Source organism: Agrilus planipennis, unplaced genomic scaffold (genome assembly GCF_000699045.2).
Source record: "Agrilus planipennis isolate EAB-ADULT unplaced genomic scaffold, Apla_2.0 scaffold253, whole genome shotgun sequence".
Taxonomy (NCBI): Eukaryota; Metazoa; Arthropoda; class Insecta; order Coleoptera; family Buprestidae; genus Agrilus; species Agrilus planipennis.
The window spans coordinates 174,028-198,121 of NW_020438991.1; the positions used below are offsets into that span (position 1 = coordinate 174,028).

Sequence of the window (24,094 nt, forward strand, 5' to 3'; positions counted from 1 at the left end):
GAGTATGCTCTCTCTGAAANTTAAAAAAATGTAATATAAGTTTGTGCAGTTGTATCACGGTGCATGAAGAAATCATTGCAAGGTATATAATTAAAATGAGTTGTTTTTTGACCTAAAATTTCTATCTTTACGATCTTACCGCATATACTATATAAGTTGATAAAGAAAAAGTAGTGCTTCATCAAATTTCATATTAGACCAATGGTTGTAATACCCATAGTTATTATTATTATTAGCTCATATATGAATAAGAGCATACAAATTGTGAAATCGATATACTAGAATTAGGTAAAATGAGATATAATGGTAACTTAGTTGAATTTAAAAGGACTTTGAATGCTTATAAGTTTTTGAGTCCGTTGATTCATTAAATAAATAAGTAAAAAAGACCGAAAACCGTTAATCATTAATAAAAATTAAAGCAGACTTTTTAAAAGTAGTCAAGTACCTTAAAGACATTATACTCCTCAGTTCGGTCGGAGTTAATCTCCAAGTCAAAGAACTTTCGTTACCCCAATAGTCAGATATTTCGGAAACCTTCTCCAAGTTTAGTACTGTAGCTATTTGCGTTAGCCTTGCAAACTTGTCTCTTATTGACCAGGACGTAGTAGTCGTAAGGTAAGCGGCCAAAGATCTAATCTCTTTGTCTAATATCAAACCCCCTAACTAAAAAAGAAATATTGTTTTAAAATTAAGGACATAATCTAGCAAGTGAAATATATTTGTAATTCCCTCCCATAATACTCAATTCCTGTCCTATTATTATAACGTCATATACAAATAAGCATATGTAGTTGGTTTGATAAGTGGCAGGACTGTCGACAATTTTAAAAATTTGGTACATTTCACTTTGCCAAAGTGTTAGCAACATTGTTTTTATTGCATGGAATTTTTCGTCTACAAGGCAACATTTATGGGAAACGTTACTTTTGCTTTCATTTGAAAAAAAATCTGCTGCTGAAACTAACCGTTTACTCGTCAAAGATTACGGTGAGTATGCTCTCTCTGAAAACTCGTGCAAAGAATGGCTCAGGAGCATAAAAATTGGTGATTTCACCCACATCTAATGTCGGTATTATCAACCTGAGACTGATTTTAATATGATAAAATTTAATAATTTATACTACCTGACTGAAAGATGAAGATGAAAAAAAGATAGTGGAAAATAAGAATGATTAGATTAAAACTTGAATATGTTCAATGTCATCACTAGCAAGTCTAAAACGTGAATCGGCTTTAACCATCACAAATCTAACAAAAGAAAACAGGAAAAAAAAGTTCAATAACCGCAGCTACGACGGCCTATAGGGCCAAAATCTATTAGACATGTTTCATGAATCGAATAGGGAGAAAAGTTTTAAAAATATGGAAAAGGAACAACTGCCATTTTCAGATGTTTTACCCATTAAAAATATTTAATAAATTAGGATTTGACGTTTTCAGAAAGGAAATTAACACTAACAAGCATTAAACACTGGTGGGAATGAAACATATTAAGTGTTTTTTCATGTATGCTGTTGATAGACGAAATTCGACCGTAGGGAGGACACCATACTAGCCTCCGATTGTTCGAGCACATATGTATAAAACAAATCCATAAATAGCTTATGGCGTTATAGTGAACAAATTCATCAGTCCCTTCGACATTATTATAATCAATCATTATAATCACTGCGAAATTAATTAATATAATAATTTATATTTTATTCACACACACTAAAAGTTATATAAATTTAAGAATATTCTGTGATAACATTTGATAACACAGAAAGCATANTTCAAATTCGTAAGTTGTATTACCTTGTGTAACGGAATAAATGAATAATAATAATAATAATACTAAAACAATTATTTACTTGACTTACTCTGTTAAAAGTTGTTTTAAGAATCACTTTTTCAAGTCTCGAAGAGACTTCGGCGGCCACAACACCTACAAGAACGTCATAATTAGACGATGTCAGACTTTCTTTGAAAGTAAATAGTAGAGAGTTTAAATTTGATATCAGGGTATTCATAAAAGTGTCTCCTGCTTCATATTCCGAAAGCTCATCCTGAAAATGTACAGTTTCAATAAGTTTGGAACATCTGCATACAATAATTATATTTTAGTAGTATCCAAGAAAATATTTATTCAAAACTTACTTCAGTTAATTGATGATTGATATTTAAAAATGCATCAACCCAAGGACTTATTCGGGGTTTGATAGCGCTCACTCGAAGCTGTTGCATCCCATACTCGACAATTTCTCGCAAATTTGTGATTACAGATGACAAACCTGACAAGCAGCTTTCCAATTTTCCCTTTTCATTTGACGTAATATTTGGCAAAGCTTGGCCTACATCACTGAGAGTTGTATCACAAAGAGTTTCAACATATTCTATACTAACACTTGTGTTATTTAACGCCACCTGTCGAACAAACGTTTGTGAGAAACTTACCAACTAATACAATATTTTATTATATTTACAAACTTTACAATTTAGTTTCCTCAGTTTACTTATTAAAAAACGTATATACCACAAAAGCGGTTCTGGCTTGTTCCGTGTCCCCAGACTGCAAACGACCCTGTTGCAACGACGTCTGTAATACATTATAAGCTTGCGTAAGATCCAAGTATCCCGTTGGATAGCCTTGTCTTAATCTATTACGTAACACGCCGCAAAAATCATTTTCCAGAACCCCACAGGCATTATTCACTACTGCACAGATTCCATCCAAGCTGCCAGTAGCTGTTGCTCGCCTGCATTAGCAAAGCAGTTAGAATGTAAATTAACATCCTTATATACCTACCTTATACATTTCCGAATAATAAAGAATGTATCATCCACCATACTGGAGGTATTTTGTCCAGGTTCAAGTGTGTCCATATTTACAGCCTTATTAATTGATTCTTCCATAAAATAGTGTTCTAACTGAAGATACTTAGAAAGCAAATCAATTTTAGTTTGATTCAAATCACTTGTGCTGATAACCATGTCCAATTTATACAATTTTTGTACTTGTTCTTCTTTATTAGGATAGCCAATTTCAATATCCATCTAAAAACAAGAATAGTTCCACTTCTCTTCCTGTTTGATCAGGAAGGAATTATACTTACTGTTACTTTACGCCTGACAAACTTGAAATAAAGTTCTGCCCTGGAATGCATTATTGTAACTTCATGAATTAATAAATCCAAATCTTTTGGATCAATTTTTTCAAGTTTACTAAAGCTGGAACTGTTGCTCATTTTGTTTATTTCAGAGATCTGATTGAGTCGTCTAGTTAACTGGCGGTGCTTATTAAACTCTAAAAGGATTAATTTTGTCTGTTTATCACATTCCTGTTGCAAAATAGAAAGAGCAGATAAAAGATGTCCTGGGCCATAATAAGTTTCAATAAGTGGATGATGAATATCAACAATGCGTGCAATTCCTTCAAATAGTAGCGTCATAGTGTCTGCATATACAATATTAAAACGTTTGTCAGCTACAGTTGTGTTCAGAGCAGTTTTGAGGTTCTTTTGAGAAGTAACTTCAAGCTTAAAAAGAATTATTAACATTCAAAGTAAAATCATAACACCAAAAATTACCTTCATACAAAGATAATTGCAGAATTTTGTAATGCCCTCTTCATGCATCCCCAAAAGTGGAAATATCTTAAAAAATCTCTCAACTGAACCCAAATCTTCATTATGAACTGCCTCATCAAACTTGTGCTTAATAATTGTCCTTAATTGACTAGCAGCATCTTGCAATGTCTGTACAGCTTTTCTAACACTTGACAAATTTTCAGCCTCACTAGCGGTGCGTTGCAGTAAAGACTGATCTATTAATAAAAATCTATGAACATGCCCTGCACCTTCTTCATAGTCTTCATTTATTATTGCGGTTTGTACACCTTGCGAACTCAACTCTATATCAACCAAATCACTCACTCTTTTTTGACACTCGTCCACTCGACACTAGGCATAAAAATTATTTATGTTAAACTGAAAATGAGGAATAATAAAACTTACCCTTGCAATTTCCAGGGGCTTAACTTTCTCATTAATTTTTTCAGATAATTCTGACAAGTCAGAAATTGTTGAAATTAATTCTTGCGCTTCATTTCGAATGGTCTTTAGAACAGGTATAACTTTAGAGAGGCTCTTAATTTTACCATCAATGTATTCAGTTTGCAATGTCAAATGTTGCAGCTCCTTTACAAATTCTTCCTAAATGATTGATAAATTATTTAATGTAATAACATATAAACTATAAATACTACATCTTTTAGTTTAAGTCTATCCAGTTCCTTTTGTAATTCGTTCTGCTTTTCAAAAAGTGCCTTATCAATTTTACTTTTATCAAACGACATGATTATATTCACTACTGGAATTAATCATACATCATTTGCAGTAATGCCACGGTAAATAATTCTAAACGATAAATTTAAAAAAAACAAACATATTTAACTTGCACAAAACCATCACTTAACCTATATTGACCAATATTTTTGATCATGGAATGATCATAGACAAGGGCATAGATAAGCTGTCTGTTTTATATATCTATGGACAAGGGAGTAGATCATTAATTGACCTACTACATATTTCTTATCTATGTAATAGATTTTCTATTATCACCATTTTCTATTTTATTTATAATCTGTCACACATTCTACCATTATTTAGTTGAACAACAACATAAATAAAAAAATGTTATATTTTATGAGTAGTGGTTAGTAGTCTTTATTAAAATGAATGATATTATTTGCCGTGCTATTTCTTGTGACGTAATATGACGTCACTCATATTTATGAAAAACAATTTACAAAAAGTATATGTTGTGACAAACTGTATGTATCTTTTCTACTTTAAAAAGCGGTATTCAATATACGTATGTATAATATTGAACTTAAATACCAATAAAACGTGGTTTTATTACGTAAAATGCCAGAAATCACATGCACTTTTCATTTTTAACCAGCGGAACGATTACATAATTACGCAAAGTACATGTGTTCATAAAATTGTAAACGTCGGTAATATCGCAAAAACATTTTACACAATCTACATTTCATCTATTTAGTTAGCAAATGTATAATAGTAAACATTGACCGTTATCTTAACGTTCCCTTTGTTTATCTCATTGAAATAAGCAATTAATAATTGGTTCCAATTAAATGCTCCGCACATGTGATTAAATAGCAGTTACTCATTATACACAACTCTGTTTCGTTAAAGATTATTAATTAACATACATATATTAATATTAAAATACCTACTAGAAAAATCAATATTCTTGTGTTTGAAAATGGCAGAATCACCTCGAGTGCTCTCCATTCAAAGCCATGTGGTCTTCGGATATGTGGGAAATAAAAGTGCAACTTTCCCTCTACAGGTGAGCATTATTACAGATCGGCATAAAAACAATTTAAAACAAAACTGGTTGCCTAATAGTGTACTTAAGTGGAATTTAATGTTTAAAAATGGCTTTCTCTATAGTACTTATTTAAATTGCTCAATCACTATTTTAAATTCTGCAATTCCCCTAAAAAGCATTCGAAATTATATGTATCACTCTGTATAGCTATTATTGTGATCTGGAGGGCATTTCTTTTGATGTGTAACACCGAAAATGTCCTTCAATACCATTTATTCCTTTGATAAACAAATAAATAAAATTAATTCACGGCATTTTTCTACCTTTCTAATTTTTAGTATTCCCATCTTTTTAAATATTTTGCTTAAGTATTTTACTATTTCTATTATTTATTCATAAAAATAAATTTTTATAGATCCTGCCTCTCAGAACGCTCAGGCTAAACGATTTTCATGTTTTTAATAATTCATACCCTTATTATACTACTAATTATACCAAATAAGTATCCAAAAATATTCTATTTTTTAAAAAACTGCGTGACCGAACTTCGAAAGCAACGAAAATTACTTAGACCGCTTAAAAAGACAGTTACGTTTACGTACGACAAAAAGAAAAAAGTGAGCACCTATAGAGATAAGGTCATTTCGTTGTCTGTTTCTGTCCATCAAAATTTATAAGGCACTCTAAGTAAGTTGAACTGCAACCCCCAAATCTGGACTAAAGTATAATTTTATATTTTATTTCCTTTTTTGAAATTCTTTTATTATCGTGTTGACAAGTACCTAACGCACTCGACTAATTTATCATAATACAATAGAATTACAAAAAAAAATACGGCCTTTTTAAAGATCATAATTTAATCTTGGGTAAAAATAATATTTTTGCCAATTTTATTTTATTAAGCTATTGTTCATTCTATTTTAAGACTTGAAAAAATTAAAGATTGTAATAAGTTGCGATAAGTTTTGTAATAATCGTAAGGTATGAAAATTAATCAAAAACAAACTATTTTTTGTTGTTAATTCCTTGGACTAATTTGTTCACTACTTTTGTTTTAGAACCACCCATACACTAACATAAATAAACCTTATGGTAAAAGTAGACTTTCGTTAAAGAACAAATTAAAAAAAATTGTATTAGTGGTAATTTGGATATTTCTTCTTTTCTGTCACAAATTCATCATAAGTACCGATTATTAGTAGAAATTCCAATAGCGAATTTGGTCAAACGATCTTTTGCCCATTACATTTACATAAATGACAACAACTTTTAAAGGTCGCAATAGTAACTGAAGTTTCAAATTATATTTGTAAAAAATACCTAATAATTTTCGACTTACTTTTTTTTTACTATGTAAGGTCTTAGGTTTTGACGTAGATCCATTGAATTCGGTCCAGTTTTCAAACCATACAGGATATGCCACGGTCAAAGGACAAGCGTTGACGGAAAAGGAACTAGGGGACTTGGTGGACGGTTTGGTGGCCAACAAACTGGACTACTACACTCACTTACTCACTGGTTATATCGCCACATCTTCATTTCTTTTAAAAATTGCGGATTTGGTGAAGCATTTGAAACGGGTCAATCCAAATCTAATTTACGGTAAAAAAGAGATAACAATCAATTTAAAAATAGGATGGGACAAGGAACGATAACGGAATAAATAGAAATTAGAAATTAATTGCTTAATTGAAGATTAGAAGGGATTTGTTGCTAATTAATATTCTTTGGAGGAAACTAAAAAGTAATTTGTATTTCAAAACATTTCTTTTTACTTTCCATTGAAATAAAAATGATGAATTTAACTGTAACCAGTACAGCAAAAATTTAATATGCTTAAAAATTATTTAATATCTTCTCTTTCATATTATGTAGTTTGTGACCCAGTTTTGGGAGATAATGGAAAGCTCTATGTCCCGGAAGAGCTAGTTCCTCTTTATAAAAATGTCATCACTCCTCTGGCTGATATTTTAACACCAAATCAGTTCGAAGCAGAGTTGCTAACTGAAAGAAAAATTTACAATCTTGATGATGCCCAACAAGCCATAGAGGTGTTACATAAAATGGGACCTAAAACTGTAGTTTTGTCTTCCACAGATTTGGGGAATGAAAAAATTTTACTAGGAATAGCTAGCACTAAACTAGGTATTTATTTAATCACCAATATAGCAGCATTAAAATAATGATATTTTTAAGAGTTAGACATTTAAAATGGGAAAGCGTTGTACTGTTCAGGTTACCAGTTAGCATTAATAGAACAACTGGTCAACAGCTGTAACTTCTCTCTCTCTCTCTCTCTCTCTCTCTTTCTGTCTCTCTCTCTCTCTCTCTCCCCCCTCCCTCCCTTCCCCTCCCACCCCATCTTGCTCGTTTTATGCCTTTGTATGGAAATAATTTTAGGAAACTTAAAGAGAAAAAGAAACAAGACAAAACTATCAACTGGTTGATCTGATAACTTGATCTTAAACAGCACGACAATTACCAGGCAGTTTAGGTTGTGAAATGATTATTTTGCTTGTTATCAATACCAGTAGTTACATATTATTGGCGACTATTTGTTAGATTCGCTTTCTTTTTGATTCTCTAAAATTGAGATTAATTCCACAATGTTTATTTAGCTCCAGTTCCACCTTAAATGCAGTTTACAAAAAACATTCAAAATATTACTCTTTCAAAGATTTAAGTTTTGTGGAATTAAATATATTTAACTTAAAAATAAATACTTACATTATTTGTCTCAAATAACATTTACTCTTGTAGAGGGAGTTAATGAAGAATTCATTATCGATATACCAAAAATTCCGGCAATGTTTACTGGTACAGGGGACCTTTTTGCAGCCTTGTTTTTGGCGTGGATGCATAAGAGCAAGTATTCGTTGAAGGATTCCCTGGAAAAGACCGTCGCTACAATGCAGGCTGTCCTGAAAAAAACATTTAGCAGTGTACAAGGTAAAACGGAAATTAACGAGAATCATACCAGTTATTTTATATTAATTCCCACTTGTCCTGCGTATTCAACAATACATGTTTGCACGTCCAATTGTAGTTCTGGAAAAAATAGTAATTTATTATTTATAAATAATTACTGTAGCACTATAAACAAATAAGTACTTCAAATGGCTTTTCATAATGGCGACAAATCCTTATTTTAATAGAAAATATATTTGTAATTTAAACAAGCCGTGTTATTTTATATTTGTTTTTACAAAAAATTTTTACTCTTCTGTGCCTTATTATAAACATATATTCAGTATTAATTTNAAAAACAACAAACAAGCAATGCCTATCGTTCCCACGATTTTGAAGACTATGTAACTATTTTTTATAGTACAAGGTTTCAAAATAAGCTTTACACAATTTAAAAAAAAAAATGCAAGTGAGTTCTTTTCAATTTCTTTGAGTTTTGATATCCACAAAATTTAAGATCATAGCCTTCATTAAAACACGATAAACCTAAAAGTTCTCTGAACTTTTAGATGATTGGGTACGTTTTAAATTATGTGGTTTCTTAATGTACTTACATACAAATAATGAATATGTTAATCAGTAAAAAGTTCAGAATAAAATTTTCATTGCCGTTGTTTTAATGCTAAATAAAAGAGAAATATAAAGATCAAATTCTTAAATGTTGAACATAACATTCATCAAAGACAATGGTTTTATTTTAAAACCAAGAAGCAAAAGAATCTTTTGTTTTCAAGGAAAATTTTTACAATTTTACTATTGAAACTACCTGTTATTTAATTAGGAAAAGAAAATTGACCAGGACTTGAACAATAAACACTGATACACTTTATATAATCTTTATTTGGATAAAACTAATTAGAATACAAAAATATGATCTTTTACTTCATAAATTACTGAAAAGCCATCATAGTACTTCCCTTCTATGAATAATAATGCGTTTTACAGAAGAACATACTAATTATTATTAACTTAAATTTCAATATCCGGAAGTGATTATTGAAAAGTGATGGCATTTACGTCGGGAATAAAATAATTTATAGTAACGGTAAAATTATTATATATTCAATAAGAACAAAATAAGGTTGATTTACAAGGATCAGAAAAATATCGCATTTACTTAAAAAAAGGTCGTAATTAAACGAACCAATTTTAAGAATAGTAGGAACGTTTGTATTCATAACAGAACAGATAATTTTCAATTAAAACACATCTTTTATCCCAAAAATGAACAAGATTGTAAATAGTATGTTCTTTAGCTAACACAAATTTGCATTAAAAGCAAAACGATCAATTAAAAATTATAGTAAACATGCTATTTAAACTGACTGTTAAATAGTTGAAAACAGCCTTTCTCACATTTGAATGTTTATATTTCCCAAAAAAAAAAAAAACAGAAAGATCTTTCTTAAAAACCAATTTACAGACAAATGTGGACGTTGATTACAGAAAAAAAAATTAAAAAGAAAAACGAAACATCAGAACACTTATTTGAACAATAGTAGTTTTAAGACGCAACCCTGTAAAATAAAACATCTTTTTCAATTTTGGCAGATTATAAAATATACACCATATTCTGTCACATTCCTGTAGAATTCGTGTAATGATTTAGAAAAAAGAATGGTTCACTTCAATTAATACAATTTTTTCTTATATTCACAAGTCAATATGAAAATTCCGGTAAAAACTCCGTAATTTCTAATTTTAAAGATTTTGATTTGGCTACCAACAAACGGCTAAATAAATTAAAGAATTGATGCATGCATGGATTTTATTTCAATTTTTATTAATATCAATCACTAAAAAATCACTTTTCACCTTTAATACGAAACTTCTTGAAATATGCATTTCAGTCAAAAATATTCCGATCGTGTTAAATCAAAAAACCAGTTGTAAATACAGAATTAGGTGTATTGTTATTTAGACGTAGGTATAATAAGAATTTCTAAAAAACAGTTTTTCATTCGGCCATTATCTTGCACTATTTTTGTCTTTAAATAATTGGAGTAGCAGAAAACTATTCAGGAATGCTAGTTCCAGAATTACATTAAAGAACCGATGACTAACACTAGCCTTCAAAAATAATACCACAAAAACCAACTGTTTCAAGCCGCTCAGCTTAGTGTAATATTAAAAAAATAATCTCTCCAAAACTAAAATTAAAATGCCTCTTACCAGTCAACGATCGCCAGTTCTATTTTCACTACTAATGTTCAAAACGTGTACTATAATGTATGTGAAGACTTTTTATCTGTTTGCTGATACTTACACTTACTACAACTATTAAATTTTTACTGTGTCAGTGGGCTGTCAGTTCCACTGCCACTGTTAGCATTCTCACGGGTAGCTGCCAATCGCTCCTTCTTTGTTATCTTTGATAGACTAGCGATTTCCTTCAGCAACGTCTGGATTTTGATACTTAACGTATCGCATTTGTCGTCGTGCTCTTTCTGAGCAGTTTTCATTTTATTTCTTAATTCAGTTTCGATTGTGAAATGTTTGGCTTTAAGTTCTGTTATCTAAAACATTTAACAACAGTTTTTAATTTTAATTAAACATACTAGGATAGCAATCAATATGAATTTGTGATAACGATAGTTAGCCGCTTTTGAAACCAACACTGTTTTCAGAAACGCCTAGCGATTTATTAGAATTGACTGCAACATGTACAAGGGTGTTACACATGACCTGATTGACTACGATTGGTGGGTTTATGAATTAATGTGCCGAAATAATAATGGGGGGGGGGATACTACAACATAAATTAGCATAGCAAGAAAGGAGGGTGGATCATAAATTTAAAAATGCGTGACGTACTTATAAACGACTCTCTCTCATAAGAAAAACAACAAACAAGCAATGCCTATCGTTCCCACGATTTTGAAGACTATGTAACTATTTTTTATAGTACAAGGTTTCAAAATAAGCTTTACACAATTTAAAAAAAAAAATGCAAGTGAGTTCTTTTCAATTTCTTTGAGTTTTGATATCCACAAAATTTAAGATCATAGCCTTCATTAAAACACGATAAACCTAAAAGTTCTCTGAACTTTTAGATGATTGGGTACGTTTTAAATTATGTGGTTTCTTAATGTACTTACATACAAATAATGAATATGTTAATCAGTAAAAAGTTCAGAATAAAATTTTCATTGCCGTTGTTTTAATGCTAAATAAAAGAGAAATATAAAGATCAAATTCTTAAATGTTGAACATAACATTCATCAAAGACAATGGTTTTATTTTAAAACCAAGAAGCAAAAGAATCTTTTGTTTTCAAGGAAAATTTTTACAATTTTACTTGAATAGTAACTCATCATGACCCCTAGAATATTATAATAATGTCTTTGCTTTAATGTGTTAAACAATTACTTTATTTTTGATTAGCATTACGATATTTTTGGGTATGCTTAAGTGTTTCATATTCTTACAATGAATGTTGCTTTCTATATACTGCACTTAAAATAGGGGAGAGAATACTTTCAAAAATAAAATAAGCTAAATTAGCCATTTCATCACAAATAATAATAATGAATAAATGTAAGATTTCTTCTTATATTTTTATAAAAAGCCTTCATGTTAAAAATAAACTAATTTTCAAATAAACCTATCATGAGAAATGGAAAAGAAAATTGACCAGGACTTGAACAATAAACACTGATACACTTTATATAATCTTTATTTGGATAAAACTAATTAGAATACAAAAATATGATCTTTTACTTCATAAATTACTGAAAAGCCATCATAGTACTTCCCTTCTATGAATAATAATGCGTTTTACAGAAGAACATACTAATTATTATTAACTTAAATTTCAATATCCGGAAGTGATTATTGAAAAGTGATGGCATTTACGTCGGGAATAAAATAATTTATAGTAACGGTAAAATTATTATATATTCAATAAGAACAAAATAAGGTTGATTTACAAGGATCAGAAAAATATCGCATTTACTTAAAAAAAGGTCGTAATTAAACGAACCAATTTTAAGAATAGTAGGAACGTTTGTATTCATAACAGAACAGATAATTTTCAATTAAAACACATCTTTTATCCCAAAAATGAACAAGATTGTAAATAGTATGTTCTTTAGCTAACACAAATTTGCATTAAAAGCAAAACGATCAATTAAAAATTATAGTAAACATGCTATTTAAACTGACTGTTAAATAGTTGAAAACAGCCTTTCTCACATTTGAATGTTTANAATAATAATGAATAAATGTAAGATTTCTTCTTATATTTTTATAAAAAGCCTTCATGTTAAAAATAAACTAATTTTCAAATAAACCTATCATGAGAAATTACTAAACATACTGAACAGGAAAAATTTTGACTATTATTCCAAAAAAAAAAAATTTTTTAACTGCACCTAGGGGATAAATAAAATAAACCTATATTCCGTTTGGGAGAAAACCACACACAGATAAACAATTAATTCCCTTATATCCCTTTTTTTAATTTTAGCATAAAAATGACTCTTTACAAACCTGTTTATCTTTACTAAGTAGTTGGGCGTCTTTAACGCTCAGCTGCTTTTGTAAACTAGCAATTTGTTCTTTGAGTTGTGTCATAGCAACTACATGATCCGAACTAGTTGGGTCTAACTCAGCTCTAGCTAAGTTAGGACCGGAATTATTTCGGGCTACTTTATTTTGGGGTCCATTCTCTGTTTCTACGGGAACTTTGGTAACATCTGCCCTTCGAGGCCTTTTACTGTGGCTTCGTAATCTAAAAAAATTCAGAACCATGTACTTTTTTTTCTTTATTTCTTTTTCTTTTTTTTTTATTTATTGTAAGTTAAAAGTGAATTTTTTAGTATTCATATACAATTTCGTTTGCTGTGTTTCTTTCTATTATTCTTTGTTTAAGGGAGTTATCATGTGTATTATTTAAAATAAATAGATAAATATTGTGAATGTCAATGAAATACTAGATAAGGTTTAAACTGTTTTACTGATTTGAAGATACCTCTGAGAATGGACGAGAGACCAAAATAATTGTAAATGATATCTTCAAATCGATAAAACAATTTAAACCTTATTTAGTACTTCATAGAAACTTACAATTTACCTATTACTGTTGTCAAATATAGAATTTTTTATGTGTATTCTGAACTTTTTATTGAAACTAGTACCCATCTTTTTGTATGTATAAAGATATGTTTTCATTGAAAGACCTATACTTACTTCTCTTTATGGTTATCCTTTGACTGTCTTAGATGTGACATTTTTAAATGTGCTCGTCTTTCTGCATCGCCCTGTTTGGTTTTCGCCAAAGCCCGTTTAAATGAAAGTGTACACAACCAACACAACAACTTCCCATCTACCTAAAATAACATGTACCATCCATATCCGCAACTTCAAGAGTAACTAGCCCATATTTACCTTTTTGTCATCATCATGTCTATCAAAAGCACACTTTTGTTTGCACTGCTCACAGTTGACGGGGGGTCCATACTTTATTTCAGAATTAGTACAACGTTGGCACTTGTTGCCTATAAACGCTGCAATTATATTGCAATATTCACAGGCAGTTGGCTTGCCGTAAGCTTTCACATTTTGTTCACACTTTTTACATATTGTGCTTGTATTTCCTTTGGTAGTTTGTTGAAATTCGGATCGACAATATGTGCATTTCACCACTGGAAATGCTCCACGACATTCCTGGGTGAAAAGAGGTGAATAAAGAACAATAAGGTTGCAACCTGAACTAATTTCTCGGTATTTCTTAAAACTACTCTACCTAATTTTCAATTTATGTATTTAGTATTGTGGTTATAATGTTAAAATGCCAAGTTACTACTTCAAATAAATAATACAAAAACGCACTTGTTTAATACATCAATTTGACTATGTAACTTAGCTTACACTACTAAATATTCAGAAAATATCGTTATATTTAGTATTGTTCTTTAAACAATAATAACTCATATAAAGATCCAAAAATTAAAACTACAAGTTAGCCTTCAAAAACGAGTAACATAAAACGTCTGCTATTCTATAGGATCTATGTACGATTCACTGAAATATACCTTTTTAGTGACGCAATTGATTAATAGGTACAGGTATATTTTTGCATTTTTTTGTTCAAAATACCATAAAATACATTTATCTTAGCATATAAATTAAGAAACTCACTTTGCAAAGCTGCTGACCTGGTGATAGATCTTCGAAAGGATGTCGTGAAAAACATTTGGAACATGCAAATAATGCTTGATACTGAGTACTCATATTCACAGAAATAAAACGTAATCAGTGGTGATGTACGAACTAATAGTCTATTTTAAATTAAAAAAAAATCACAAAATTCACTAATAATCACCAAATCGTATTTCAACGACACAAAACAAATTAAAATATTTAACGGACATTAAACATACATGGTTTGCAACGTATACAACGACATAACGGTGATCATCATGCGTAATCGCACCAGCAGTAGCAATGTGCAGTGTTCCCAACATAGACAAGTTCCCAACATACTTCTGTTAACATTTTAAACAAAAATTGTTGATATTTTTAAAATCTTTTGTGTTAGGAGGAAACTAAAAAGTAATTTGTATTTCAAAACATTTCTTTTTACTTTCCATTGAAATAAAAATGATGAATTTAACTGTAACCAGTACAGCAAAAATTTAATATGCTTAAAAATTATTTAATATCTTCTCTTTCATATTATGTAGTTTGTGACCCAGTTTTGGGAGATAATGGAAAGCTCTATGTCCCGGAAGAGCTAGTTCCTCTTTATAAAAATGTCATCACTCCTCTGGCTGATATTTTAACACCAAATCAGTTCGAAGCAGAGTTGCTAACTGAAAGAAAAATTTACAATCTTGATGATGCCCAACAAGCCATAGAGGTGTTACATAAAATGGGACCTAAAACTGTAGTTTTGTCTTCCACAGATNAATTAGCGTAAAGGATAGTTTTACAATTAAAACCACTAATAATTTTAATTTAATTTTTTAGTTATCGAAAATGTGCGCTTGAATTTAATCCTGAGCGTTTACAAGATGAAACATCAAAAAAAGTATTCGCTTTGATTGGTGAAGCTTATGATGTTTTAAGTGATCCATTGCGTAGAGCTGTATATGATCAATATGGAGAAGAGGGTCTCAAAAGGGGTGTTCCCATATCAAAAGAAAATTATTTCGCTCCTTATCATTATCACGGGGATCCCATGAGAACTTATAGGTAAATACAATTAATAAGTGAAGCTAATTAATACAATAAATATAATGAAATTTTATACTAATAAGGAACTTCTTTGGAACAACGTCTCCTTACGCTGACTTAATGGATTATCTCCTTAATCCCCCACCTCTTTTTGATCAACCTGAAGGAAGGGGTATACGTAAAAAACAACCCCCCATTTATCATATTTTATATTTAACGCTTCATGAGGTTTTCTTCGGTGGCGTTAAAAAAATGAAAATACAAAGACTACAATTTGTTGATGAGAAGAAAAACAGGACAGAAATAAAAGAAAAAATCTTAAGTATTCCAATAAAACCGGGATTAAGACCAAAAACACAAATAGTGTGTCCCGAAGAAGGAGATCAAAATCCAACCCAAATACCTGGTACGATAATTCGACCAAAACTATAAACGTAAAACCTTTTCTATACCAAATACGCGATTTTTAAAGGGGCGCACCTTCTAACTGCGACATGTTAAGATTAAATTTATTAGCGAATTATGGGATTGTAAATTTTACTACATGATAATTTTATTTTGTTTTTCACTTAACAGGGATAGAAGTTATTAGGGGTGGAAAAGATGTCTGATATGGATCGTGTAAATATACAGTCAGTGGCTACCTTCCTTTTTTACAAACTTCTGTTTACCGTTAGATTAAAATAAAAAAACTTTGTTTATTCAATAAAAAAGTAATCATAATTTTAGCTGATGTTATATTTGTAACGGAAGACAGACCGCACGAAACATTTCACAGAGAAAATGATGATCTCGTAATGACTGCTGACATTTCTCTGCAGGATGCTTTACTCGGGACAACTGTTGTTGTAAATACTATTGATCATAGGACTGTTAGAGTTCCAATAACCGACATTGTTCAGTAAGATTAGAAATGATTTATTCGTTACTTACACAAAATCTAAACAGTAAAATAATAAAATAATTCGAAGTGGTCTGAAAAATACGTAATCCTAAAATGTAACATTGTGCTACAGATGGCGTTCACTGTGCCGTTTGTAGTATTTTCTGAAGTAAAATAATAATTTTTTCGAAATATTTTACAGTCCGGGCTATGAAAAAATAGTTCCTAATGAAGGGATGCCCATTTTGGAGAACCCCAATACTAAAGGGAACCTGATTATAAGATTTAATATACATTTTCCCGATTACTTGCCAAAAGCATGCAAGGAAATTATGCAGAAGGCGTTCATCTGTTCGAGGGCAGGAGGTGGATTTGGACAAGACGAAATGATAAATAAAATTGTTCTTGCTGACAAAATACTACGGGTTGATCCTGACGAGCAAATGCCACCGTGTTTTAATTGAGCAACGATTAATAATTATCTATTATGTTCTTCTTTTTAGACTTTAATTTTCTAAAAAGGAAGTGTTTCTAGTGTTTGATAAAAAGAATTTTAGATCTGAATAAATAAAATAGTGTTTCTAACAAGATATTATATTAATTTATTTATTTCTAAACTNCTTAAACGGGCATAAAGCTCTAAGCTCTAATACAAAATTAAATTATTCAGATTATTGAATATTAAATAATAATTATTAACTGAAACAGAAGCCAAAAAGATAAGAAGCAAAATATATAAACAAAGAGAAATTTAAATCAAGTATCATGATTGTGTCTCTTTATTTATTTATTTTGTTTATAGTCTAATAGTGTGAATATATGAGTCTATTATTTTAAAATAATGACTTACCGCCATCTGTACAAGTTAAAGCTGATATTGTTAATTAAAACATAAAAATAAATTCATAGATAAAATCTTAATGTGCATAATAGTTTTTAACCGGTTCGAATGTTAAAAATTTTTGCTGTACCATCATCAGAAGTAGTTAGGACAGTAGACCCATCTTCCGAGATGCTGAGACTTAGTATGGCAGCAGTGTGTCCCGTCAAGGTTTCCACAAGAGTTCCTAATTTCCCATCACATACATAAATAGCACCATCGGCTGCACCCACCAACACTTTATCAGTAACAGTCCATTTCATTATAGTGACAGAGGATTCTATTCTGGCTTCATGTCTCAAAGTATATTTTCCTATGTCCCACACACACAATCGACCTGATAACGATCCAGTTGCGATAAGTCCTAATTTGTTATTAAATTCGACTGCTTCAATATCTTTTTCTTTGTCTGGTAAAATAGAACCGATGATGCGCCCATCTTGTAATTTTATGACCTGTCCTGAGGGGGCTATAGCACAAACATTACCATCACTGGAGAGACTTAAAGATGTTAAAGGTGCGTCAGATATGTCGCTGAGTTGCCACTCGCTTGAAACCGTTTTTATATCCCATAGTTTTAGTTTACCATCTGAATAACCGGATATAAGACGTTTACCATCAGGTAATAACTTAGCACAAGTTGAGGCTACCCCATGGGATGGCAAAATTTTGCAAGTACCAGATGGTACTTGCCAAAGATAAATATCTCCTGACTTTGTACCACAAAAAAGTACATTAGATATTGGATGCCACAATAACCATTCCAAATCGTCTACTTCATAGCACCAAATCAATTTCTTTTCGATAATGCTCCAAACCTACATTTATAATTTAAATTTAATTATACTAATTTGTAATATATTTAGGAGTATCTACTGGTGTTGCTAATGATTTATTATGCGTTTTTAAAAGCATCATTACCTACGGCATAGGGGCTAGGGGTGGAGCACACAACAACCAAAAAAATTTACTTCAAAGGTTGCACAATAGATTCTTAAAGATAATACCGATAAAAAAATAACTCTTTTATCACATCTCTGCAGGTATTTAGATAACATAAAGATGTAACTTCAAAGACTAGTCTTTTGATTACTACTAGCAGGTCTAATAAATTTCTTTTCAACATTAAAAACGATGGGTGATAAATATAAATACAAAAGCAAATTAAATTTACTTTACCTGTATTAAACCACCCATATCACCAGTGGCCACATACTGATCATCATGATTAAACAAAACTTCAGTTACAGAATCTTTATGGCCAGTACATTCTATGATAACATCTCCTGTTTCCAATATCCACACAAAAGCTGAATCATCCTCGCCACCAGTTACAGCAATTTTACCATCTTTACTTAAAGAACTACTAAATACGGATTGCCCATGTCTAGTAAATGTATATTTTGATAAATCAACTACTTCTGTTTGAAATTCTTCAGGCTCTTCAAAAGGTATATTTTCAAATTCATCCACATCTTCTTCAATTACATCATTACTTTCTTCTTCATCTTCGTCGTCAAAATAAAGTACTTCTATTTCTTCTTCAGGGACTGCTACTTCGTCGTCGTCCATTGTGCTGTTTTAAGCCGACTACTACCTATATTTTCACTTCAACAAAATGCCGCAAACTACATAGATATATTGTCCCAATTGCTTAAATTTCTTTGTAACATTAATGTTTTAGACCGGTTCATAAAGTCAACATAGCTTCTTTATAGATTAATTCAATTAACAAGAAAATCATCAAGAAAATAATGTTAGGTTAAATAAATAAAACACACGTACAAACCATACATTGCCACAGATAAGGTATAAGCATAGATACGTAAAAGTATGATCAATGGATGTGTCTCCTGTTAAGCTGATTGGTTGATGCATGGGCGGTACGTCTAGGCCTACGTAAGGGCTTTTTTCTTTTTAATAGATATGTTTCTTTGGTTATTTAATTTTAATCTTGCCTATAACCAATAAGCGTTCTATGGAGATTAAAATTAAAATACAATCTAATAACATTAAATTTGTTTTTAAAACAATTAATAACACGATGAAACCCTGCAGGAGACACTCCCAAACTAAATTTCGTGTCTGATATGGATCGTGTNTTACCTCAAATATCACAACTCTTGGTTTAATAAAAATAATAAATAGTGAAAATGCTTTAAAAATTACACACAAATAAGATTCCATATGGTTACACTAGAGGGCATTGAAAAATTAAATTAATTTTTTGATTTTCTTTGAAAAATAAACATTTTCAAACGATTTCCCATCAATTAATGAATACTCAGAAATCTATTTTACAATTAAAAAAATATTGGTTAACTGCATGTTCCTCTTAATTAGTAATAATTAACTAATTAGCAAAAACATGCACACATTTAAACTTAAAAATCTTCATAACAAATTCTGTAGTATATTTAGGAAGGAAAATTTAAAATACAATAAATTCTTTATATGACAATTAATCATTTCCTGCATTTTTTTATAAAATGATAAGCTGTTGGCATTTGATTAACTGTTATTGACAAGTAGGACTTGTAAAGCAAATTAAAAGTATTTGTATTTTTTTAAATTACAAGTTATTAACTTGAAATTTACTCTGATTTAATTTTTTTAGACTTAGATTCTTCTTCCTTTATTTCCTTATTAGAAAATCGTTTTCTACCAAACCTCTTGCACTTTTTATATTGACTTCTCTTTTTATTAATATCTTCTGCATTTTTCTTAAGAAACTCTTTTTCTTCTTCTCCTTCTAATACTCTGAATTTTAATTTTACTTCACCAAGTTCCAGCTCTCCATTATTTAATTTTTCATAAAATTCAACAGCAGAATTTTCTCTTGGCATTCTTGCATAACCTTCAGTTTCTCCTTTATAGTAATGAACAAATGAAGGTTCCTCATTAGCAATTTCAGTCATTTTTTCTTTAATTTCTTCTCTGGTAATTACATCCTCTTCTTTAATTCCCGAAAAATACAATATTGCACCCAGGGGATAATCAAGCTTGGTTTCGGTAACTTTTTCTTGCAATTCTGTTTTTCCTTTCTTTTTCTGATTCTTTCGCTCTTCATTTTCTTTTTTTTTTTCATCAAAGTAAACTGCCTGCGGCTTAATAACAAGTTCTATGTCTTTATATTTGATTGACTTAGTATCAACAAATTTTTCACAAATTTCTTCATCTTTGAATATTATAAAACATGAACCTTTGAATATATTCTTTTTTGTCGCCTTATCTGGATAAGTACGTTTAATGCAAGATTCAATGGGACCGTATGGCTTCAAAAAATCGATTATGTCGTCAAGAGATTCATCTGCAGGAAAACCTTTAGCATATGCTAAAACAAAGAGAAAAATAAAATTTGTATTTACATATTTCCTTATTAGTAACTTTTAGACTGCTGCTTATCTATATATAAATTATATTAATAATATATCTTATTATAACGCACCTGTACGTTTCATAAGTTGTTTCCTTCTATCATCATCAAGTTCTGGTGCTGGTTTATTTGGAGATCGTCGTAATTTTTTTGAATCTTCACTGACTTCAACAATACCACTTCCTGAATTCTTAACTGCCTTTATAATCACATCAGCATCTGTACTTAGACTAGCAAGCCTTTTAAAAGTTAATAGTACATCAACGCCAATCCATCCCTCGTCTTCTTTAATCTTCTCCTGCAGAAACTTATCTCTGGGTAGGTTAATATCACCGAAGTAATATTCAATTTGTCTCGCAATTTTTTCTTCTAAATCGTCAGCCATTTTATTGTTAAGGGAGAGATATTTCCTTTTTATTATTACAAATTCGTTTGCATAGGTTGAGTTGAAATAAACGATTTTGCTGATAACATGTGCAGTAAGGGTACCAACCATAGATAATAGATACACAAAGGGTACCAACATATACATTAATGGCTACAAACTGCTACAAACTATAAAAACTGCTGCTACATTTGATGATTTGGCGGCAGAAAACACACCACGCGGTGTCTACGAATATGTCCGATTTTTACCGAAGAATATTAATTTCTGATACATGTCTGATATATTATCTATGGTCTGATACATTATTTCCGCGCTAAGAACGGAATGTACGTATATATACATTATCATTTCATCTTCTTTTGTTTCGACTTTTATAAAGAAAAACGAACGGAATATATTATCATATTATACATCATAATAGTTATACATATATGGCCATAGATAATTATATGACAGTACAAAATGAATTCGGGGAATTTCGAAACTAGTCGATTAGATTCGATAATGTTCAGCAGATACACCGTGCGGTGTGTTTTCTATCTCGAAAACATCAATAGAGAATAGCTTTACATCATCAATGATTACCATATGACTGAACGATTAACCCATTGATAAAACAGGGCATAGTAGTTTCCATCGACATGTATTGTTTCCACTGAGTTGTTCTTTGCAGGCGTTTTTAACAACTCCCACCACAGAATTTCAACCCGAAATTTTAAATTCGAAACGCACTGGGTAGTTTCACAATTTTTGTGGAAGTTAACTTTCTTGTTTTTACTAATAATTAGAGTTTAGAAAATGAACACATTAACTAATAAAAACACCAAATCATTGCTATTTTTCAATTCACTTAACCTTAGCCATTTAACAAAAAGTTCCTAGTAGTTTTTTCTTAACCATTTAGTATAATTAGATACTTTTTCTCAACTTTTCTTACAATAGGTATATTTTTTATTCCATTTTAATTCTTTATGTAGAATAATTGATAGCTTGGTACATAATTACAACACCAAAGCCTACTTAAATCATTCATTAACTAAAACAACTCAAACGAATGAAACATTTTAAATATCTTATTTTTCTACCATTTGTGATTAGATTAAACAGATTTAAAATTAGAAATAAAAAATTTCAAGTTTACTAATTAAAAACCAACTGAATAAAGCAAGCACTTTATTTTATAAATGTGTAATAGAATAGGTACTATAAGCATTTTTGTATCACAATTGCCATAATTTTGTGGTGTATCATATTATGCCATAGGTGATTGTCTGGCAACATAGTTAATTAAAAATTAAATCAAAAAGAAAAATTTCACCTTAAAACCACATTCAAAAAAATCTTACAACAGACAAAAAACTACAAATGTAGGTGTACATTTTTGAATTAAAGAAAATGATTATCAATTTTATTTTATAATTCACTAACCTTGCAGAATATTTTTCAATAAAGGTCCAAGTTAAAAATATTTTTTCATGTTTGTACATATATTATACATATGATAAGACGATTTTATGGCACAATAATAATGATGGGTGTAAAGCTTCCCAGTCTGTCGTGATTGTATGTGCGATAATACAAGTCATATAGTATTTGCAAGCATATTTGTGCAGTTATAGTAACAATAGTAATATAAAAATAATTGTATTACATATAAAAAATATGTAGAATAAGCGCAAAGAGACGGTATAATGGATTGTTTTATAGTTAGATCATCAGATTTTAAGAGACTTTATACAAAACTTGTATTAAGATAAGTATGGACGAACTACCCCTGAAGCTATGTTTCTCATATTTTTTATGCAAGCTATTACTATTCCAGTCCAAAACAGTAGCCCTAAAATATAGCATTTTTGAAAGTAAAAAGAAAGTATTTTATTTCGGTGAATAGAAATTCGGAAGTGGTGTTTGCTTATGTAACAGATGTATGTAGCAGACATCAAATATATGTAGAAAACCCAAAAATATTGAAAAAGTTCAAAGTGTTACTGTTCAAATTCAAATGGCTTAAACTACAGAAATGCTTTTATAAAATCATTGTTCGCTCCAGTTTATTTCTAGACAATTAATCAATTGCTTTTTTAGTTAACACCTACCAGTGTAAACTACTAGAAGAATTATTTTTTTTTATTTAGCACATAATTTTTCTTGTTATGCAGGTACTTTAGTTATAGCTGGAGTAGATAGATATTTTTTTTATCACGACCTAATCAACAATTACGAGTATAAAATAAATTACAAAAATAAAAACTTTTTTAATTAGTCACTTCCGGTATTACTTAATAAATACGATACAAAAAAAATAAAACTTTCGCTGCTGGGATAGATCACCCACACCTCTACAGCACTTTTACTTTCATTTCGATTTACAATGTTTTTACACAGATTTCTTGCCGCTAGTATGCATTTCGTTTAGTTTTCTAAGCCAATTTCTATACTGTTAAAAGGGCATATTATTGGTCCCAGCATATAAAAAGTAGTTGCTGATGAAAATATGTGAAAAATTGATTGTCATTAAAATAAGTACAATTTTTTTTAAATTAATACTTGTACAGCCATTAATTAATTGATGTTAATAATAGCGTCTTTTTAGAAATGCTGCTGCCTATAACTGTCAAGGTAACCTATGAAGTTGTCTAAGCGTTCACGAAAAGCACCGACTTGTGTTTAATTATACACGTATGCGTTCACTATTTTTGGAATGCAAAAGCAAACAATTCATTTTTATTACCAAGATAAAATTAATAATAAAAGAATTATTTATGTTAAACGATATCAATGCAATAAAATGCATATTAAGATGCACTTGTGTGTATTTTTGAATTACTTATTGATAAATGATTGCTTACTATATAATAATGAATATATTAGTTTAAAAGCAAAATTTGTTTTAAAGATAAATTATTTTTGGTTTCGTTGTGCATCATTTCTTATTCCTATAAAAAAAAGAACAGGCAATACTGAATACTGAATTAAAAAAATTACACTAATCTAAACTTAACAAAAAAAAATGTAAAACAAATAATTAATAATGAATTTAAATCGACAAAAAATGTCGAATTAATTAAAAAATAC

The 24,094-nt window shown here is 30.1% G+C and overlaps 7 protein-coding genes across 9 annotated transcripts in view; 2 read left to right on the forward strand and 5 right to left on the reverse strand.

Moving 5' to 3' along the window:
- Window positions 1-61: 61 nt before the first annotated feature.
- LOC108739812 (conserved oligomeric Golgi complex subunit 4) lies at window positions 62-4,564 on the reverse strand. Its single transcript, XM_025975709.1, has 9 exons — window positions 4,250-4,564; window positions 3,999-4,196; window positions 3,573-3,944; window positions 3,099-3,521; window positions 2,792-3,039; window positions 2,519-2,741; window positions 2,143-2,409; window positions 1,866-2,051; window positions 62-666 (listed from the first exon to the last, which is right to left on the reverse strand). Exons 1-9 carry the CDS (start codon window positions 4,337-4,339, stop codon window positions 400-402), a joined length of 2,274 nt encoding a protein of 757 aa, XP_025831494.1. The 5' UTR covers window positions 4,340-4,564; the 3' UTR covers window positions 62-399.
- A 163-nt stretch (window positions 4,565-4,727) lies between these two features.
- On the forward strand, window positions 4,728-8,453 carry LOC108739811 (pyridoxal kinase). Its single transcript, XM_018473875.2, has 4 exons — window positions 4,728-5,364; window positions 6,705-6,948; window positions 7,222-7,491; window positions 8,107-8,453. Exons 1-4 carry the CDS (start codon window positions 5,278-5,280, stop codon window positions 8,451-8,453), a joined length of 948 nt encoding a protein of 315 aa, XP_018329377.2. The 5' UTR covers window positions 4,728-5,277.
- Window positions 8,148-14,761, reverse strand: LOC108739826 (protein FAM76A). Of its 3 annotated transcripts, none has more exons than XR_003231347.1 (7): window positions 14,455-14,761; window positions 13,702-13,980; window positions 13,504-13,643; window positions 12,805-13,045; window positions 10,580-10,829; window positions 8,324-8,394; window positions 8,148-8,267 (listed from the first exon to the last, which is right to left on the reverse strand). XR_003231347.1 is itself a non-coding variant. In XM_018473894.2 (5 exons), the coding sequence occupies exons 1-5, from the start codon at window positions 14,545-14,547 to the stop codon at window positions 10,602-10,604; spliced, it is 981 nt and encodes a 326-aa protein (XP_018329396.1). In that variant the 5' UTR covers window positions 14,548-14,761; the 3' UTR covers window positions 9,136-10,601. The 3 variants fall into 3 exon arrangements, 1 of the variants encoding a protein (XP_018329396.1); XR_003231348.1 differs by having other exon boundaries at window positions 8,171-8,262; XM_018473894.2 differs by lacking the exons at window positions 8,148-8,267; window positions 8,324-8,394 and having other exon boundaries at window positions 9,136-10,829.
- LOC108739825 (dnaJ homolog subfamily B member 13-like) lies at window positions 13,987-16,916 on the forward strand. Its single transcript, XM_018473893.2, has 5 exons — window positions 13,987-14,375; window positions 15,286-15,510; window positions 15,576-15,898; window positions 16,222-16,393; window positions 16,578-16,916. Exons 1-5 carry the CDS (start codon window positions 14,326-14,328, stop codon window positions 16,837-16,839), a joined length of 1,032 nt encoding a protein of 343 aa, XP_018329395.1. The 5' UTR covers window positions 13,987-14,325; the 3' UTR covers window positions 16,840-16,916.
- A 37-nt stretch (window positions 16,917-16,953) lies between these two features.
- On the reverse strand, window positions 16,954-19,070 carry LOC108739803 (angio-associated migratory cell protein). Its single transcript, XM_018473863.2, has 2 exons — window positions 18,435-19,070; window positions 16,954-18,073 (listed from the first exon to the last, which is right to left on the reverse strand). The coding sequence occupies exons 1-2, from the start codon at window positions 18,825-18,827 to the stop codon at window positions 17,312-17,314; spliced, it is 1,155 nt and encodes a 384-aa protein (XP_018329365.1). The 5' UTR covers window positions 18,828-19,070; the 3' UTR covers window positions 16,954-17,311.
- A 578-nt stretch (window positions 19,071-19,648) lies between these two features.
- On the reverse strand, window positions 19,649-21,123 carry LOC108739797 (la protein homolog). Its single transcript, XM_025975700.1, has 2 exons — window positions 20,704-21,123; window positions 19,649-20,589 (listed from the first exon to the last, which is right to left on the reverse strand). The coding sequence occupies exons 1-2, from the start codon at window positions 21,014-21,016 to the stop codon at window positions 19,850-19,852; spliced, it is 1,053 nt and encodes a 350-aa protein (XP_025831485.1). The 5' UTR covers window positions 21,017-21,123; the 3' UTR covers window positions 19,649-19,849.
- Window positions 21,124-22,175: 1,052 nt separating this feature from the next.
- The window catches only part of LOC108739801 (transmembrane protein 189), a 7,054-nt gene continuing 5,135 nt past the window's right edge, over window positions 22,176-24,094 (reverse strand). The window contains exon 5 of the mRNA XM_025975702.1: window positions 22,176-23,955. Within this exon, the coding sequence (XP_025831487.1) occupies window positions 23,921-23,955 (35 nt within the window). The 3' untranslated portion in view covers window positions 22,176-23,920. The remainder of the gene's footprint in view (window positions 23,956-24,094) is intronic.